Source organism: Vulpes lagopus, chromosome 15 (assembly GCF_018345385.1).
Source record: "Vulpes lagopus strain Blue_001 chromosome 15, ASM1834538v1, whole genome shotgun sequence".
Taxonomy (NCBI): Eukaryota; Metazoa; Chordata; class Mammalia; order Carnivora; family Canidae; genus Vulpes; species Vulpes lagopus.
This window is the reverse complement of record NC_054838.1, coordinates 22,645,219-22,664,307: the sequence shown is the minus strand read 5'-3', so window position 1 is coordinate 22,664,307 and position 19,089 is coordinate 22,645,219. Positions and strand designations below refer to the sequence as shown.

The window sequence follows — 19,089 nt, the reverse complement described above, 5'->3', positions numbered from 1 at the left end:
CTCCACATCCTCTCCAACATTTGTGGTTTCCTGCCTTGTTAATTTTCCCCATTCTCACTGGTGTGAAGTGGTATCTCATTGTGTTTTTTTTAAATAAATGTATTTTTTATTGGTGTTCAATTTGTCAACATACAGAATAACACCCAATGCTCATCCCATCAAGTGCCCACCGCAGTGCCCGCCACCCAGTCACCCCCACCCCCCGCCCACCTCCCCTTCCACCACCCCTAGTTCGTTTCCCAGAGTTAGGAGTCTCTCATGTTCTGTCTCCCTTTCTGATATTTCCCACTCATTTTTTCTCCTTTCCCCTTTATTCCCTTTCACTATTTTTTATATTACCCAAATGAATGAGACCATATAATGTTTGTCCTTTTCTGATTGACTTATTTCACTCAGCATAATACCCTCCAGTTCCATCCACGTCGAAGCAAATGGTGGGTATTTGTCGTTTCTAATGGCTGAGTAATATTCCATTATATACATTGTGGTTTTGATTTGTATTTCCCTGATGGCAAGTGATGTGGAGCATTTCCTCCTGTGCTTGCTTGCCATGTCTATGTCTTCCTCTGTGAGATTTTAAATAATATTTCCACCTCCAGCTTCTTTCATTTCATTCTTTCTTTCATCCTTGAAAGACTATTTCCCTTCAATTATGTTACTAGGATTAACACAAAAGTAATATTTCTTTAAGTTATTTAACAAATATTTAACTATTACATGCTAGGAATTTCACTGGGGAAAAAGAGGGAAAACCAGAAAGACACAGTACCTGCCTATATAGAGTACTATTCTAGAGTAGAAGCTTAAGAAGTGTCTTTGCTGGGGTTCTTCTGGAAGGAGAGCCTGAGTCATAGCTTATTTACTAATGCTTTACTAAGGGTCATAATTTCAGAGACACAGGAGAGAGGAAAAGGGGAAATGATTTAGACAACATAGGCAAGTCAGTATAATAGTGTTTTACCAAGCTGGTCACCATTTTATAATAAGTGTGACTGAATGTTACCATCATGGCACCATCTTATCATTTTAGAAAACCAATTGAGAGTTGGGAGAGGAGGAGGAGAATTTATCTGCTAACTTCCATATCTTGTTAAAAAATAAAGGTTGGTTGCATTAGGAGTTAACTGGTCCTGCTTCTGGGTTGTCCCTGTATAAAGCACCAAGTAGATTCAACATGATCTTATGACTCGGTGTCAAAAAGAAAAACTAGAGGTGGGAAGTGAGAAATTAGCAGTTTGGGCATGAGGTGAAGGACTGTCTGGTAGTGCCCAAATGAACTTTTTCAGGCTTCATGCAGAGAAGCTGCCACAGCAGTGGTGGAATGAAACAAAGTTCCAGGGGACAGATGAAGATGAGAGGACCCAAAGTGGTATATATAAAGAGTTAGATATATTGCACTCCTTACACCATACATATCTACTCATGCCCCATTATATCTAGCTCCTTTACCACAAAACAGCCGTAATAGAAATTCTGAGAACAATTGGAGAAATTTGAAAATGAAGTGATCACTATGGTTATGTAGGAGAATGTCCTTATGTCTAGGAGATGCATATTAAAGTAAAGGTACACTGTCCTTATATGTGTATCAGGTGTATGTATAACACATGGTTTGTATATATAAATATATATACATACATATATACACTCATACATCTATCCATATGTGCATTTAAAACAAATATGGCAAAATGTTAATCATTTAATCTAGATGGTGGGTTTACAGATATTCATTGTACTGTTTCAATGTTAATGCATATTTAAAAGTTTTTATGGAGTTGAAAAAATTGTCCTACCACTCAGTCAACTTTGTTTTCATGATTTTTGTCTGAGAATGGATGACACTATCTTTAGAAAAATATGCCATTGAAGTCAATTTGTGAGGAAATCTGGTACTCAGTTTTCCACTGTTATCCTATCCCTGAAGTCATGTCCTTTATGTAGGATTCCAAACATACAATTCATCACTAGATTCTGGGGCTCTATGCTTAGCATTTGATTTGGAAAGGCTCAGGTTAATAGGGTCAAGGGAAAGTATACTATAAGAAGTATCAACCCTCTGTATTAGTTACCTATTGCTGTATAACAAATTACCCCACTTAAATTTAAGACTTTAAATTTACCCTGAATTAAGATCAGGATCCTCAAGAGATATCAGCTCCCTATATTCACTGCAGCAGTATTCACAATAGTAAAGATATAGAAACAACCCAAGTGTCCATCAACAGATGAATATACATAGAATGGAATATTATTCTACCTTAAAAAGAAGGAAATACTACCATTTTTGATACCATGGATCAACCTAGAGAACACTATGTTAAGTCAACTAAGAGAGGCACAGAAGGATAAATACTGTATGATTCCACTTACATGAGGTATCTAAAATAGGCAAATTCCTAGAAGCAGAGAATAGAATGTTGGTAGCCAGGGGCTAGGAGGAGGAGATATGGAAAGCTGGTACTGGCTGATATAAAGTTTCAGTTACACATGATGAAAAAGTTCTAGAAATCTGCTGTGCAATATAGTACTTATAGTTAACAACAAAGTACACTCCCTTTAAAGTATGTTAAGAAAACAGTTCTCATGTTAAGTATTCTTATCACACACACAGCATACAGGGAAATTTATCCATTTCTGCAGGTGATGGATATGTTCTTGCCACATGCACACAAACCTCACACATCTAGGAAATATATCCATTTCTGGAGGTGACGGATATGTTTAGTGTTTTGATTGTGGTGATGATATCACTGGTGTATGTACATGTTCAAACTCAACAAAATGTATACATTAAATATGTGTGAAATTCTGTGTATCAATTACAGCTCAATGAAGCTTTAAAAGGTAGGTTTAGTAGCTTTAAACAAACATTTCCATGTCACAGTTTCTGTGGTCACAAATACAGGCATGGCTGAAATGGATGCCTCTGTAGTCAAGATGTCGTTCAGGGTTTAGTCATCCCAAGGATCAATGAAGGGATGACCCATTTCCAAGCTCACTCACCTGGCTCAGCCTCAGGTCCTCTCTAGCTGCTCACTGGAGACATCAGTTTCTTGCCACATGGGCATCACCACAGGGCTTCTCACAACATGGAAGTTTGTCTTGATTCCTCAAAGAGAGAGTTCTAAGAGGGAGAAAGTAAGAAGGTCAGAAAGATGGAAATCAGTCTTTTGGTGACCTCATCTTGGAAGTGACATTTCAATGCTTTTGGCACATTATATTTGTTAGAAATAAGTCACTAGGTCCTCCCACTCTCAAGGGGAACTAATCACATGAGCATGAATACCAGGGAAGTAGGGCTCACGAGGGCCCATTTTAGAGGCTGCCTACCACATCTGTTTAAACCATGATCAGATCTAGAATCAACTCAGAATAAAGATACACAACTAATATTAGTTAACATTTTTTTAAGTAGGATCCAGGCCTAGCATGGAAACCAGTGCAGGGCTTGAACTCATGACCCTGAAATCAAGACCTGAGCTGAGATCAAGAGTCAGACCTTTAACCAGCTGAGCCATCCAGGCACCCTTATATTAGTTAGCTTTTAATTAACGTTTCCTACTACTAAAAATGTACCTTTTAATATAGCAAAAGAAGAAGAAAAGGGAAACATACAGCACCACATACTAAGAGCTCCTACTGGAATTGTGCTCAGGGCAGCTGAGAGAGCAGTTTTCTGGGGCCTTGTTTTCAGCCTGCCATCTTGTAATCCTGGTCAAGTCTACTTGCCATGGCTATTACTCAAGTGTCTTGGACTCTGTTTTCATGTAGAAATTTTATCATGGAATATAAAGGATGAACATCTGGTATGAATTGTGCAGAGGGAAAAGGTGAATTACAACAGTGTCATCAGACTTCTCAGCTGATCCTGTAAGGAACTCTGGAGTGGAGATGGCCCTGCACACTTCTCTTGAATTGAGCAAGGGGTACAAACCTTTATACCCAGGATCAACCAGACATTGGATACAGTCATTGCATTAAGAGGGTGCATAGTTTAGGGTGATGCAACATCCTCTGGCTGAAGGTAGTTCCTGGAAAGGATTGTAGCTATGAGCTCTCAGTGGTCAACACTCTCAGTTATTGAGTGAAATGCTTCAACCTTAAAGGGAGATCTGTGTGGTGCTATGCAGTCTACAGGTAAGGAATGTTAATAACTGATTGGTCTACCAAGGGGACTTGAGGTTGATAAGGAAATAAGCCCTCAAACTTTTCCTGGTTGGAGAATGGACTCTCCCACTGTTGCTCCGTGTTTAATATCATATTTATTCTTGGTTAAGAAATCATGAAACAGATATGATAAGAGTGAACATAATTTTTAAAGATAACATTAAGACCAAAGAAATAGATAAAAATCCCAGAGAAACAATGTAAACAGACATTTTAACAAAAATACATTCATCTCAATTTTGATTATTACTTTTCAGATACAAAATAAATAAATGAGATATAACTAATAGGATTAAAATATGAGAGACACATAAATTTGGAAAATAAAATTAAATACTTGCTTAATTTTTTTTGTATTTGTTGGTTAACTTTCTAGCAATGGAAACCTTGGGGAAGGATCCATGTAGGGAGTTGAAAATAATATATTCTCATAGCAGGAGCCAAAGACCTTTGGTATGTCTCTATCTGAACCCTGACCTTAAGAGACTTATTAAACTGATCCAACCCTAAGGAGGATTATTCTACTGTTTGGAAAATTCTGCTTCATTTTCTATACAGAGACACTTTTGTGAAGAAGCAACTGAATTCTTGTAGGTTCTTCATTAGGTGGTATTGTGACTGGTTATTCATGGAACAAAATGAAATTCTTCCCTTGGAAGACATACCAGGGTCCTAATTAATAGTATCTCAATCAAGCAAAAAGGCTGTGTGATTGAAATGGGATTGTGTATCCATGCTTATTTGCCTGCATACACATATGCACACAGAAACACTCATGCATATATATACATCTTTTGCATACTTATTTGCCCTTTTGCCTCAATTGCATGTTCAAATAAAGCTTTGGCCTAATGAATTATAGACAAAATTCCCTAGTTCCTCCAATATAACTTCTGAGGTTTCAATGCCTGCTGGCAGTGAAGATTTCCACTGCTGCCAAAAATCCACCACCTGTTAACTAAACCCTCTCTTCCTTTCAGTTCTGCTTTGTCTAATATGTGTCCTATACTAGTTAAGTGTCAGATTTCCATTTATAAAAAGACTGTGGAATAATATTCTATTGTATATATACCACATTCCTATCCATTCATCTACTGATGACACTTGGGCTGCTTCCTTAGTTTGGCTATTATAAATAATGGTATAATAAACATAGGATTTCCTTTATATTTTTGAATTAGTAATTTAATTTTCTTTAGTTAAATGTCCAGTTGTGATATTACTGGATAATATGGCAATTCTATTTTTAATTTATTTTTTATTTTTTTAATTAAAAAATTTTTTTAAAATTTTTTATTGGTGGTCAATTTGCCAACATATAGAATAGCACCCAGTGCTCATCCCGTCAAATGCCCACCTCAGTGCCCTTCACCCCACCTCCCCTTCCACCATCCCTAGTTCGTTTCCCAGAGTTAGGAGTCTCTCATGTTCTGTCTCCCTTTCTGATATTTCCCACTCATTTTTTTCTCCTTTCCCCTTTATTCCCTGTCACTATTTTTTATATTCCCCAAACGAATGAGACCATATAATGTTTGTCCTTTTCTGATTGACTTATTTCACTCAGCATAATACCCTCCAGTTCCATCCACGTCGAAGCAAATGGTGGGTATTTGTCGTTTCTAATGGCTGAGTAATATTCCATTGTATACATAGACCACATATTCTTTATCCATTCATCTTTTGATGGACACCGAGGCTCCTTCCACAGTTTGGCTATTGTGGACATTGCTGCTATAAACATCGGGGTGCAGGTGTCCCAGTGTTTCATTGCATTTGTATCTTTGGGGTAAATGTATTTTTAATTTTTTGAGGAACCTTCATACTGTTTTCCACAGTGGCTGTACCAGTTTGCACTTTCACCAACAGTGCATGAGTGTTCCTTTTTTCCCACACCCTTGCCAACACTTGCTATTTCTTGTGTTTTTGATTTTAGCCATTTTAAAAAGTTATCAGCTAGAGCATTAGCCTCTAAATTCTCCTTTCTGGCTGTACTCGGATTTAATGCCATACTCCTGGTGTGATTTTTTAAAAAGAAGTGGTCCATACTAGAGCTTCTCAAATGTTAATATGCATGTAAATCACCTGGGAGGTGTTGTTAAAATGCAGACTCTGATTAAATGAGTCTGAAGTGAAAGACGGAATTTTGCATTTTTAACAAGCTCCCAAGGTGATACTTGTACTACTGGTTTGAGGATCATACTTTGAGTAGCAACAATTTAATAGACCCCGATCATTTCATACAGTATATAGACTCTTCGATCTTGAAATTTTGAAACTCTTATTAAACAACTCTGGGTGAAAAGGAAGAACTAAACAAATGTTATATTTCAAAAAATGGTTTACACTGAAGATACTTCACATTAGAATATATATAATAAAAGCAGAAGTCAGAGAAAAAAAACCTTAATTTTTTTAAATTTCCATTTTCCTTAGACAAGAGAGAGGGAATGAGTCAGGAGGTAGGGGTCGAGGGAGAGGGAGAGCCTGATGCAAGGCTCAGTCTCATAACTCTGAGATCATGACCTGAGCTGAAATTCAGAGTCAGATGCTTAACCAACTGAGCCACCCAGATGCCCCAAATACCTATTTTAATAAAATAAGAAATAAAACTAAATTTAGAAAAAAAAACCCCCAAAAAAACCCAAACTAAACTAAATTTACAAGGTTAGAACAAATTAAGCTAAAATAAAGCAAAAAGGATGAGGATTAGTGAATAAGTAAATAACATATATAATTTAAAAACAACTAATAAATAAAAATTCTGGTTATTTAGTACAATAAACACAGCAGAATAAACTAGCTGAGATAGGGAGACTTAAGGACTCTATAAAAATCTTTTTGCTCCTTTTCCTATTTCTGTTCTTGCTAGGACTTGCACCCCTACTCTATACATATGAGTAATGTATGTCCTTCTTGTAAGGGACAAAGAATTAATAATTTATTTGGAATTTTTCAGCACAATAGATAATATCTAAGGAATGATCATCATATGCATATTCCAGACCAGTGGCACTAGACATCATGATGTCTAGATCCCCTGGCTCCAAGGAATAAATAACTTATGAAAGACACTTGGACCTTTCTCCTTGTTCTAACTGATTTATGGATGTCTGAGAAGACACATACAGTAGCAGGCCACCATCCTCAATAAAAACCCCAAGCTCCAAGCAAAGACAAGCTCCCTTTTTCCTTTCTGAGTCTGTATTTGTTTCATTTCTGTCTGTGTCTACACCCTCTCACCTCATATCTTCAGTAAACTGCTCTCACTCCTTCTGGGCTCATGTTTGGTTTCCATCCTCTGTATAGACAAGTATTCTCTCAGCTGGTTCTGTACCCCTCTGGGTACTTGGACCCAGCATTCCTACATCATAGCTAATCTAACCAAGGATAAAAGGGATAGCCCAAATAAAAAAAATTTAAAAATGACAAGAGGAAATAACCACTGAAGCTGGTTAAATAAAAATGACTAGAGATCACTTTGCACAAGTCTATGCAAATAAATTAGAAAACCTAAATGAAATTGATACTGCACAATGCAATACGTTCTACCAAAATTGATCTCAGTAGAAAGCACAAATTTGCACTTAAAAAATAAAGTTAAGAATTACTTCTGATACCAAACTGAGCCTTTGGGGTCTATAAACAATAGAAATTGGTAGGAGGCCAAATGGGAGTTTCAGGCAAGGCTTTATTGGGTTTATGCTAGCACACAAGGGAGGCAGCATAAAGGAAAGAATCTCAGGCAGATTTCCCAAGGAGAGGTCAGGGAGAGTTTTTTAAAGAACTCTCTGCACAGCAAAAGAAACAGTCAACAAAACTAAAAGACAACCCACAGAATGGGAGAAGATATTTGCAAATAATATATCTGATAAAGGGCTAGTATCCAATATCCATAAAGAACTTCTTGAACTCAACAGCAAAGAAGCAAAAAATACAGTCATGAAATGGGCAAAATACATGAACAGAAATCTCACAGAGGGAGACATAGACATGGCCAAAAAGCACATGAGAAAATGCTCCACATCACTGGCCATCAGGGAAATACAAATCAAAACCACAATGATATACCACCTCACACCACTGAGAATGGGGAAAATTAACAAGACAGGAAACAACAAATATTGCACTGTTGGTGGGAATGTGAACTGGTGCAGCCACTCTGGAAAACTGTGTGGAGGTTCCTCAAAGAGTTAAAAATAGACCTGCCCTACGACCCAGCAATTGCACTGCTGGGGATTTACCCCAAAGATTCAGATGCAATAAAACGCCGGGACACCTGCACCCCGATGTTTCTAGCAGCAATGTCCACAATAGCCAAACTGTGGAAGGAGCCTCGTTGTCCATCGAAAGATGAATGGATAGAGGGGGAGGGGCAAGATGGCGGAAGAGTAGGGTCCCCAAGTCACCTGTCCTCACCAAATTACCTAGATAACCTTAAAACCATCCTGAAAATCTACGAATTTGGACTGAGATTTAAAGAGACCAGCTGGAATGCTACAGAGAGAAGAGTTCTTGCTTCTATCAAGGTAGGAAGACGGGGTGGGGTGGGGGGGGGAAGAAATAAAGAAACAAAAGGCATCCAAGGGGGAGGGGCCCCGCGAGGAGCCGGGCTAAGGCCGGGGCGAGTGTCCCCAGGACAGGAAAGCACCATCCCGGAGAAGCAGGAGTTAGAGCAGGACCCCAGGAGGGCGGGGATGCCCTCGGGCTCCCTGGGACACTAACAGACACCTGCGCCCCAGGGAGAGTGCGCCGAGCTCCCTAAGGGCTGCAGCGCGCACGGCGGGACCCAGGAGCAGCTCGGAGGGGCTCGGGTGGAGGCTCCACAGAGAGGGGGCTGCGCCACCGGGAGCACGAATCCAACAGCGCAGGCCCGGGAGCACAGGGCTAAGGGAAACAGCCCAGGATCCGGCCTCCCCCCGGGACAGGCAGAGGCCAGGAGGGCCCAGGACAGCAAGGACGCTCCTGCCCCGAGCTGAGCAGATCAGCGGTCCCGCCCCGGAACCTCCAGGCCCCTGCAGACTGAGAGCTCTGTAGTTACTGCGGAAGCTGAATCCAGGGCTCCAGAGCTGGCCTCTGCCACTGTGGTTGTTCCTCCTGGGGCCTCAGGGGGGTAAACATCCTCCACTGAGCCTCACAGTGGCCTCACTGGATAAACAGGATAAACATTACTCACTGAGCCCTACACCAGGCAGGGGGCAGAGCAGCTCCCCCAAGTGCTAACACCTGAAAATCAGCACATCAGGCCCCTCCTCCAGAAGACCAGTTAGACAGGGGAAAAACAAATTATTGACCAAGCAGCACTGGAAAGTTCCAGGGGAAGTCAAGGGACTTACAGTATACAGAATCAGAGGATACTCCCCCGTGCTTTTTTTTTTTCTTTTTCTTTTTGATTTCTGTTTGCTTCCCCGACCCCCTTTTCCCCTTTCTTTCTTTTTCTTTCTCTTTTTCTTCTCTTTTTTCTTTTTTTCTTCCTTTTATCTTTTTTCTTTTTCTCTTTTCTTTCCTTCTCTCCTCTCTTTTTCTCCTTTTCCCAATACAACTTGTTTTTGGCCACTCTGCACTGAGCAAAATGACTAGAAGGAAAACCTCACCTCAAAAGAAAGAATCAGAAACAGTCTTCTCTCCCACAGAGTTACAAAATCTGGATTACAATTCAATGTCAGAAAGCCAATTCAGAAGCAATATTATACAGCTACTGGTGGCTCTAGAAAAAAGCATAAAGGACTCAAGAGACTTCATGACTGCAGAATTTAGATATAATCAGGCAGAAGTTAAAAATCAATTGAATGAGATGCAATCCAAACTAGAAGTCCTAAGGAGGAGGGTTAAGAAGGTGGAAGAACGAGTGAGTGACATAGAAGACAAGTTGATGGCAAAGAGGGAAACTGAGGAAAAAAGAGACAAACAAAAGACCGTGAGGATAGATTAAGGGAAATAAATGACAGACTCAGGAAGAAAACCTACGTTTAATTGGGGTTCCCGAGAGCGCCGAAAGGGACAGAGGTCCAGAATATTTATTTGAACAAATCATAGCTGAAAACTTTCCTAATCTGGGAAGGGAAACAGGCATTCTAGATCCAGGAAATAGAGAGATCCCCCCTTAAAATCAATACAAATCGTTCAACACCTCGAGATTTAATAGTTAAGCTTGCAAATTCCAAAGATAAAGAGAAGATCCTTAAAGCAGCAAGAGACAAGAAATCCCTGACTTTTATGGGGAGGAGTATTAGGGTAATAGCAGACCTCTCCACAGAGACCTGGCAGGCCAGAAAGGGCTGGCAGGATATATTCAGGGTCCTAAATGAGAAGAACATGCAACCAAGAATACTTTATCCAGCAAGGCTCTCATTCAGAATGGAAGGATAGATAAAGAGCTCCCAAGATAGGCAGGAACTGAAAGAATATGTGACCTCCAAACCAGCTCTGCAAGAAATTTTAAGGAGGACTCTTAAAATTCCCCTTTAAGAAGAAGTTCAATGGAACAATCCACAAAACCAAGGACTGAATAGATACCATGATGACACTAAACTCATATCTGTCAATAGTAACTCTGAACGTGAACGGGCTTAATGACCCCATCAAATGGCGCAGGGTGTCAGACTGGATAAAAAAGCAGGACCCATCTATTTGCTGTCTACAAGAGACTCATTTTATTTAGACAGAAGGACACCTACAGCCTGAAAATAAAAGGTTGGAGAACCATTTACCATTCCAATGGTCCTCAAAAGAAAGCAGGTGTAGCCATCCTTATATCAGATAAACTAAAATTTACCCCGAAGACTGCAGTGAGAGATGAAGAGGGACACTATATCATACTTAAAGGATCTATCCAACAAGAGGACTTAACAAACATCAATACATATGCCCCGAATGTGGGAGCTGCCAAATATATCAATCAATTAATAACCAAAATTAAGACATACTTAGATAATAATACACTTATACTTGGTGACTTCAATCTAGTGCTTTCTACACTCGATAGGTCTTCTAAACACATCTCCAAAGAAATAAGAGCTTTAAATGATACACTGGACCAGATGGATTTCACAGATATATACAGAACTTTACATTGAAACTCAACTGAATACACATTCTTCTCAAGTGCACATGGAATTTTCTCCAGAATAGACCACATACTGGGTCACAAATTGGGTCTTAACCGACTAACAGAGAGGGGAGAGAGAGAGAGAGACAGAGAGAGAGAATTGTAGAGAAAGAAAATTCTTATTTTTTCTTATTTTTCCTTACAAACGATTACATTGATGGCAATACCTGATAAAAAATGTACAAAAAAGGAAAACTAAAAACGAATTTCCTCGTATCGATATAAAATTGTTTTTTAAGATTTTATTTATTTATTTATTCATGACAGACACAGAGAAAGAGAGAAGGAGAGACACAGGCAGAGGGAGAAGCAGGCTCCATGCAGGGAGCCCGACGTGGGACTCGATCCTGTGTCTCCAGGATCAGGCCCTGGGTCGAAGGCTACACTAAACCACTGAACCACCCAGGCTGCCCATCGATATAAAATTCTAATTAAATGATCATCAACACAGAATTCTTCTACCACATGAGTTCTTCTGCTTTGTTTATTCCTTTTCAGGCTATGTATGACAGCTTTGTTCAATAATTAATTTCACGAAGTGCTGGGTGTTCTTCCATATAATGTAGTCTATGACATTCTGAAAGTAGGGAAAAAAAGATGCCGAAAACTCTTGCTTCTATACAGAACACCTTTCCTTTATCATATTCCATTACCTTGGGGCTTTGCCTTTTGGGGAGTGCTTATTCTCCTTCTTGGAACTCTTCTGCGTGGGACTGGGTACGATGAGCTGAAGGCCACCCCTTGTTTGTGGATCCACTACTGCCACTGATGCCTCAGCAGGAGCCATGGTGAATCCCCAGGAAAAGCAGTCCATCTGTCCCCATTGGCACTGTTGCAGCTTGGCTGCCTCATCTCATGTTGGGGCTACTTGCATTAGCATCCCTTCTGAAATGCTTCCTGCATTTCACTGCCCGTCCATTTTTCCTACCTATATTCCATATTGCTTTTTAGATTTACATTCTCGCCTGTTCTCTGACTTATCCTGTAGAAAATGGGGACCCACAGGTTTTAGAGTTTAAACTTTTTTTTTTAATTTTTATTTATTTATGACAGTCACAGAGAGAGAGAGAGGCAGAGACACAGGCAGAGGGAGAAGCAGGCTCCATGCACCGGGAGCCCGACGTGGGATTCGATCCCGGGTCTCCAGGATCGCGCCCTGGGCCAAAGGCAGGCGCCAAACCGCTGCGCCACCCAGGGATCCCAGAGTCTAAACTTTTAAGCAGAGCAGACTAGTTCTCTTGCTAGTGTGAAGACTGGACCTTCTAATAGATGCTAAACCTAGTAAATTGAACTTAAACCACCCTGCGTCAACATTAGGAATATGCTGGGTCAGGCTGAGGAAGGCATAAAGCACCTTTTTCCACTGTCAAAGGCAACAGAATGCCTCTCACCATTCACATTACTGAGAACTCTGTCTCTGATGAGGAATTGGGGAGCTGGGAGCATGTATCATTGTCTCTTGATTTTTTGTATTTCCATATATCTCTGTATCCTTTGCCATTAAAAAAAGAGAAAAATTATAACTTGTGCCTCTTGGCATCTCTTTTTCTTTATTGGCTTCTTTCTTCTCCATCCTGCCTCACGACGATGCCTAGGCAGAAGTCATGGCCTTTAAAACACGGCCCGTTCAGCCATCTAGCTTCATTTATTTTCATTCTCTTTCAAGTACCCTGCACTCTATCTTCTCTGGTTTTTTATCTGTTTGGAGAATATTTTGTCTTTTCCTATTTTTGTGCTAAGATCCATGCCCTTCCCCTAGTTTGAAAAGCTTATCTTCCTTGGTCTACTTTATATTCTTTCCCTTCTCTTTTTAAATAAAACTTTATAACACAGTGACATGAGATATATTTAGCCAGTGAAGCCCACCCCAAGACCCCAGGCAGAACTGAGAAACAGTGAAAGGGACTTTAAAAGATTAAGTATTCTATAGCATGAAGAATTCTACAACAAAGTAAAATGAATTATGACTGCTAGAATTTGAATCCTGATCCTCTGGTTTACAAGCTTTATGACCTTCTATGCACTTCAGTGTCATCTATAAAATGTAGATGTGATGATGGCGCTGCTTTAGAGGATTGTGTAAATGGAACAAGACCATCTTTCTAAGTTTTAAGAAGAGCACTTGGCACAAAGCAGGCTTTCACAAATCTAACTCATTGTGGGCCTTTTGTTTTCTTTTCAGGATTCACTCTGTATTCTCTTAGATATCCTCTGAGCACTTGAAACAAAGACTCTTCATCCACTAAGCATCTGCTTCCTTCTATAATCTGGAAAGCCCCAGAGACCAGAACACAGAGAAAAGAAAAAAAAAAGAGTCCCTGGAGGAGTCTCAGTATTTGGCTGTTGGCAGAGGCTAAGGGAAGCTGGGGTGTCCAGGGGAAAAGCAGGATGATAGAGAATCTAAAGGGGAAAAGAAGACTCCAGTGGGAGGTCTTTGAAAGTGACAACATTTCTCATCGTGACTCTATGTTGTTCATCTTTGTTTTGCTCTTCCTGCTCTACCTGAAGGGTACTGAATAAATCTCCTTTATTTTGAGTGAAAGAAATGTGGACACATCAGAGGAAGCTGAATAGAGAATGCAACAAGAATGTGGGTAACTGACCATGCGTTGGGCTGATGGAGTCTCAAGGCCAGGGTCATCCTAGAAAGGAGGATGTAAGTCCTTCATCATACTGTAAAGGGCTTGCCAGGTCTGATGGGTAGTGCTGATAAGATCACCTCTTGGAAATGATGAGAGGACAGAGGGAGAAAGAGGGAACAAAGAACTTCAAAGCTGAGAAAGGAAGAAGTAAGTAAGTCTTACCTTTTGATAGAGGAGAGACAGTTTTCAGGGTCCAAAGTGAATTTTGAGAAAAGAAACTGAGCAGTAGGACTGATTTGGAGCAGGTTTATTTGGTTGTAGAGGGGAGGCATAGGATTATCATAAACACAAAGCATCATTCAAATAAATAAGGTATGCATTACTGCTTTTACCTTTAAGACAATTTCAATTTGAGTTGTGTATTTCCCACTCTTTAAATAGGAATAAAAAATCCTCACATATCCTCTGATTTAGTTATTAAAGTTGACTTGTGTAAACTTCTTTAGTGATTGGCTTCCATATATTCATTTAAATGTTTGCAGGATTGAAGGAAGAGATAGATTCTGGGCTGGAAATGTCTTAGGAGAGCTTGACCAGAGCTTTCTGAATAGTGCATCTCAACAATCAGGAAGCAATTGTGTCTGTATATTGCTCTGGGTAGTGGCTATGTGGGTGTGTCCATGTGCTAACTTTATAAAAATGTATCAAGATGTATACTTGAATCTATGCATTTTACAATATGTATGTTATACTTCAATAAAAAAGTTAGCAAATGAGGAGCATCTGCTTCCTTCTATAATCTGGAAAGTCCCAGAGACCAGAACACAGAGAAAAGAAAAAAAAAAAAGAGTCTCATCTCAAATGAGGAGCAGGTAGTTATGTTAAATGTTTTAGATAGGGCAAGTAAAATAAGAAGGAAAAATCACTGGATTGGCTACACATGATTGATGGGGACCATTGTTGATCTTAGCAAGAAAATTTTCAGTAGCAATAAAAAGTGAAATAAAAGTGAAAAAAGATGACTAAACCTGTCCTTTGAAATACTAATAAAATATATAAACTTCCAACTATGCTAATTAAGAAAAAGATATGTAGTAAAACCCTCAAAGGAATGAAGGGTATGACCAGCTACAAGTTATGATGGCTGGACAGAGGAGAGATGAGCAGGGTACCAGCTAAGGTTGCCCTCAGAAGAAAGGTGCATTTAAATAGGGCATTGTGCTAGGAGAGGAGGATCCTGGATTAGAGGTGAGTGGCATGATAGGAGAAGGCATTCTGGTTCCCCAGGCTCTTCTTTGGCTCTTTAAGCAATGAGTTTGTGGCATCCAGAAAAAACATGATAATCTTAAGGATATGCTGAACTATTAATTTTTCCCATTATTTGCTACCATTCTACTTCAAAAAGCTTCCCATTGTCTTCTCATTAGACAACAAAGATGACCTACCCAGTGGCTATACAGAGCAAAGTTCTTTTAATCTGACCATGAAGCAGAGCTCAGCACTTTATTCAATCTGTTCCATTACAAGACATTTCTATGTTTAGGGATTTTTGCTGTTGGTGGTGGTGATGATAGTTTGTCTGTTTCAATAAAGACTAGATAGCAATCATCCCAGAAACCTGGATTTTCAGAAAACTTCTGAAGACTCCCATCAAGCTGCTATTGGTGCCTGGGTGTGAAGTCAATTAGTGCTAGATTCTCCAGGGCAGGTAAATGGAAGGAGCAAATGTATGTTCTATGGTTAGGACTGGGAATCAGGTAAGTGTCTACTGCTTGGTTAATAGAGATTATGTCTACTACAGTCTGGGATTCTGGAGCCAGTACTCTCCATCAATCTGACATACCCAATTATTTAGGGGTACATCCCTGATGAGAAATTAAAGGGGAAGGTAGAGATCATAAATATTTCCAGTTTATTATCTCCTATGGAAAGTGGTAATACTGTTCTCTCATGGTAAATGGTGATCTCTAAGTGGTAATATTGTTCTGCTTTTTTCCCCGAATCCATCAATCTATTTCTTTAAGGATGCTTCATTTATCTATTGTCAAGGCACTATACTGAGGACACAAAATGTGACATGTGCAATCTTAAGTTCATTGTCTCATTCAATAATTATTAAGTATCAGGAAGTGAACATACAAAGAAGACAAACTCCTCTGTTTTCTCATTCATTCTATGGAAACTGTTTGCTATGAGTACACATATCTTCCTTTAATGGACCTGTGCACTCTAGCTATGGGTCACACACTTGGTATAAGGCCATGAACAAGACAACATAGTTGACTGCATACAATGAAGTCATAGGTAGAATATTAGGATTGTCAGTTAGGTCTTTCAGAGGTCAACATGGGAGATTCCATGAAAGCTCAGAAAAAAAAAAAGATACCTAATTTAGTCTCAGCCTGTGATGGGGAAGGAGGAAGAGAAGACTCCAGAGACAGGCAGGCCATGAGCTGATACTTTAATAGTAAACAGAAATTAATAAGGCAAAGAATACTGAGGAATATGGAAAGTGGAACAGGATAAATTTGACAGATGTCAGTTTCCTGATCCACTGAGCTGAAAATGCCACCAGGTGTCCCTAGCACTATACAGTTGGGAATAAGTCTTATGGGATTGCATACATTTCTTACGTCATTTTGTGTGTTAACAGGAATGCAGTCTCATCTGTAATGTTGGGGATACCTTACAACCACACAATGGAAACCCCTGCCACCTTCTTCCTTGTGGGTATCCCAGGTTTGCAGTCTTCACATCTTTGGCTGGCTATTTCACTGAGTGCAACGTATATCATATCTCTGTTAGGAAACACACTCATAATGACTGTTATCTGGATGGATTTCACTCTACAAGAGCCCATGTATTGCTTTCTGTATGTTTTGGCTGCTGTTGACATTGTTATGGCCTCCTCTGTTGTACCCAAGATGGTGAGCATCTTCTTCTCAGGAGATGGCTCCATCAGCTTTAATGCTTGTTTCACTCAGATGTATTTTGTCCATGCAGCCACATCTGTGGAGACGGGGCTACTGCTAGCCATGGCTTTTGACCGCTATATAGCCATCTGTAAGCCCCTACACTACAAGAGAATTCTCACACCTAAATTGATGCTGGTAATGAGTGTGGCCATCACCATCAGAGCTGTCATATTCATGACTCCATTGAGTTGGATGTTAAGTCATCTGCCTTTTTGTGGCTCCAATGTGGTTCTCCATTCCTACTGTGAACACATAGCTGTGGCCAAGCTGGCATGTGCTGACCCCATGCCCAGTAGTCTCTACAGTGTAATTGGATCCTCCATTATTGTGGGCTCTGATGTAGCCCTCATTGCTGCCTCTTATCACCTAATTCTCCGGGCAGTATGTGGTCTGGCCTCAAAGAATGCTCAGCTGAAAGCATTAAGCACATGTGGCTCTCATGTGGGGGTTATGGCTCTGTACTATCTACCTGGGATGGCATCAATCTATGTGGCCTGGCTAGGGAGGGATACAGTGCCTCTGCATACTCAAGTACTGTTAGCTGATTTGTATCTGATTATTCCACCCACCTTAAACCCTATCATTTATGGTCTGAGGACCAAACAAATACGGAAGCGAACATGGAACTTGCTGATGAACTGCCTCTTTGACCACTCCAAGCTGGGTTCATAAACACACATTCTATTCGGATCTTGAGCAATCAAGATGACTCAAGATCAAGCATTCAGAGATGCCTTAGATATCTGTAGAGCTGGTTTGGTTTGCCTAGCACCGTAAAGAGTTCTAAGATGAAATTGTAGTATTCTTGTCGAATTTTCCAAATTCTAGCAAAATACATATTAAATGATTTTCTGATAGTATTTTAATGATTTCAATCAACTAATATCTGTATAAGAAGTAAGTCTTGGCAGAGAATATAGATTTGGGGATTTTCTTTCCTTGGCTTCTGAATTTTATTTTCAACTTAGTACCTGATCCCCTGCCCCCACTCCGCAGAAGAAATCAATTTTTTTGTCCCCCAGCTGACACCTGGCTGCTTTTCTCAGAATTATTCATTTACTCATGTGATTATTATGGAAGGAACTATTCTTATCTAACCCTGCCTTCTGGCCCAGTGATGAATCCACTCAACTTGGGTCATGTGCTTATACCCAGACCAAAGTTCTTCTCTAGCCAAATTGGATCCCAGTTTATCTGAGGAGATATAAACTTGGGATCATTGTCTGTGGCCATTTTCTAACACATGAATTTATAATGAAATCTGTTCCACAGCGAGTTAACCAGATTAGCAAGATGGGATAAAGAAATAGAGTCTCTGGTTTTATGATTCCAGTTCATTTTGGACACCCAGGTGCATCCCTACTATTAAGTTCTGTAAGATACCTTTATGTCCTTTTAATTTATTCCCTATTGTTAAGCTAGTTGGAGGCAGTGTACTCATAATCACCAGCCTTTTTGCTTTAAGCAATAGAAGCTAAGGCAATGTGAGTTTCATTGTGGACATCTTTCTCTTTGCTTCCATTCTGTTCTGCATAATTTAACTGTAAGGCATAAAAGAAAGGGATCAAATATAACATAGGTCTCTGTCTGGACACCACCATGGAACTGTGCTCTAGAATGGGAAAGTTAATAAAAAACAGTATCAATAATGAAGCTGCAATGTCCCTATTCTTCTCTAGTTCACCAGATATGTATTTTGTACTTGCTTTTATTTTCCCTTCAGAAAATCTTAAACTGAATAACCAGTATATGTTAAAAGAGAAAATTTCAAATGTAAAAGATACATATTTATTACATTTGAAATTCTTAATAAAAGATAATTTCCTAATAGTGTTCTTAACAAGTTATCATATCAGAGTCTTACTATTTCCTTGCTACTACTGATGGAGGATACAATGTTAATTCATAGAGGATATTAAAGAAAATAATGAATCGAAACCACATAACACAACATCTGACATAGTCTGTGCTTAAAAATATCCCTCTCAAATTTCTAATTCCATACTTTAAAGGAGTTCTAGGCACTACTGAAAATGTATTCCTGTGTAGGTCAACATTCATGTGATAGCTGTTCAAAACAGTAGGTTAGCAACTTGGCATCCATACCTTTTGCTAGTACGAACATTATTTACCTACCTAGTATGTATTCTATTTCCAAATACAAATGAAGTAGGAATCAGTTTCAAAAAATCTAATAGTGATGCACTGAGTTCCCAATGAGTAGGAAAAAGAAATCAAGATCGAAAGACTTCTAACT

At 39.6% G+C, this 19,089-nt stretch overlaps 1 protein-coding gene across 1 annotated transcript; it reads left to right on the top strand.

Annotated features, from left to right (window-relative positions):
- The first annotated feature begins 16,197 nt into the window (after positions 1-16,197).
- LOC121476394 (olfactory receptor 52I2-like) lies at positions 16,198-19,027 on the top strand. Its single transcript, XM_041730386.1, has one exon. The coding sequence runs from the start codon at positions 16,530-16,532 to the stop codon at positions 17,502-17,504; it is 975 nt and encodes a 324-aa protein (XP_041586320.1). The 5' UTR covers positions 16,198-16,529; the 3' UTR covers positions 17,505-19,027.
- The last annotated feature ends 62 nt before the right edge of the window (positions 19,028-19,089 follow it).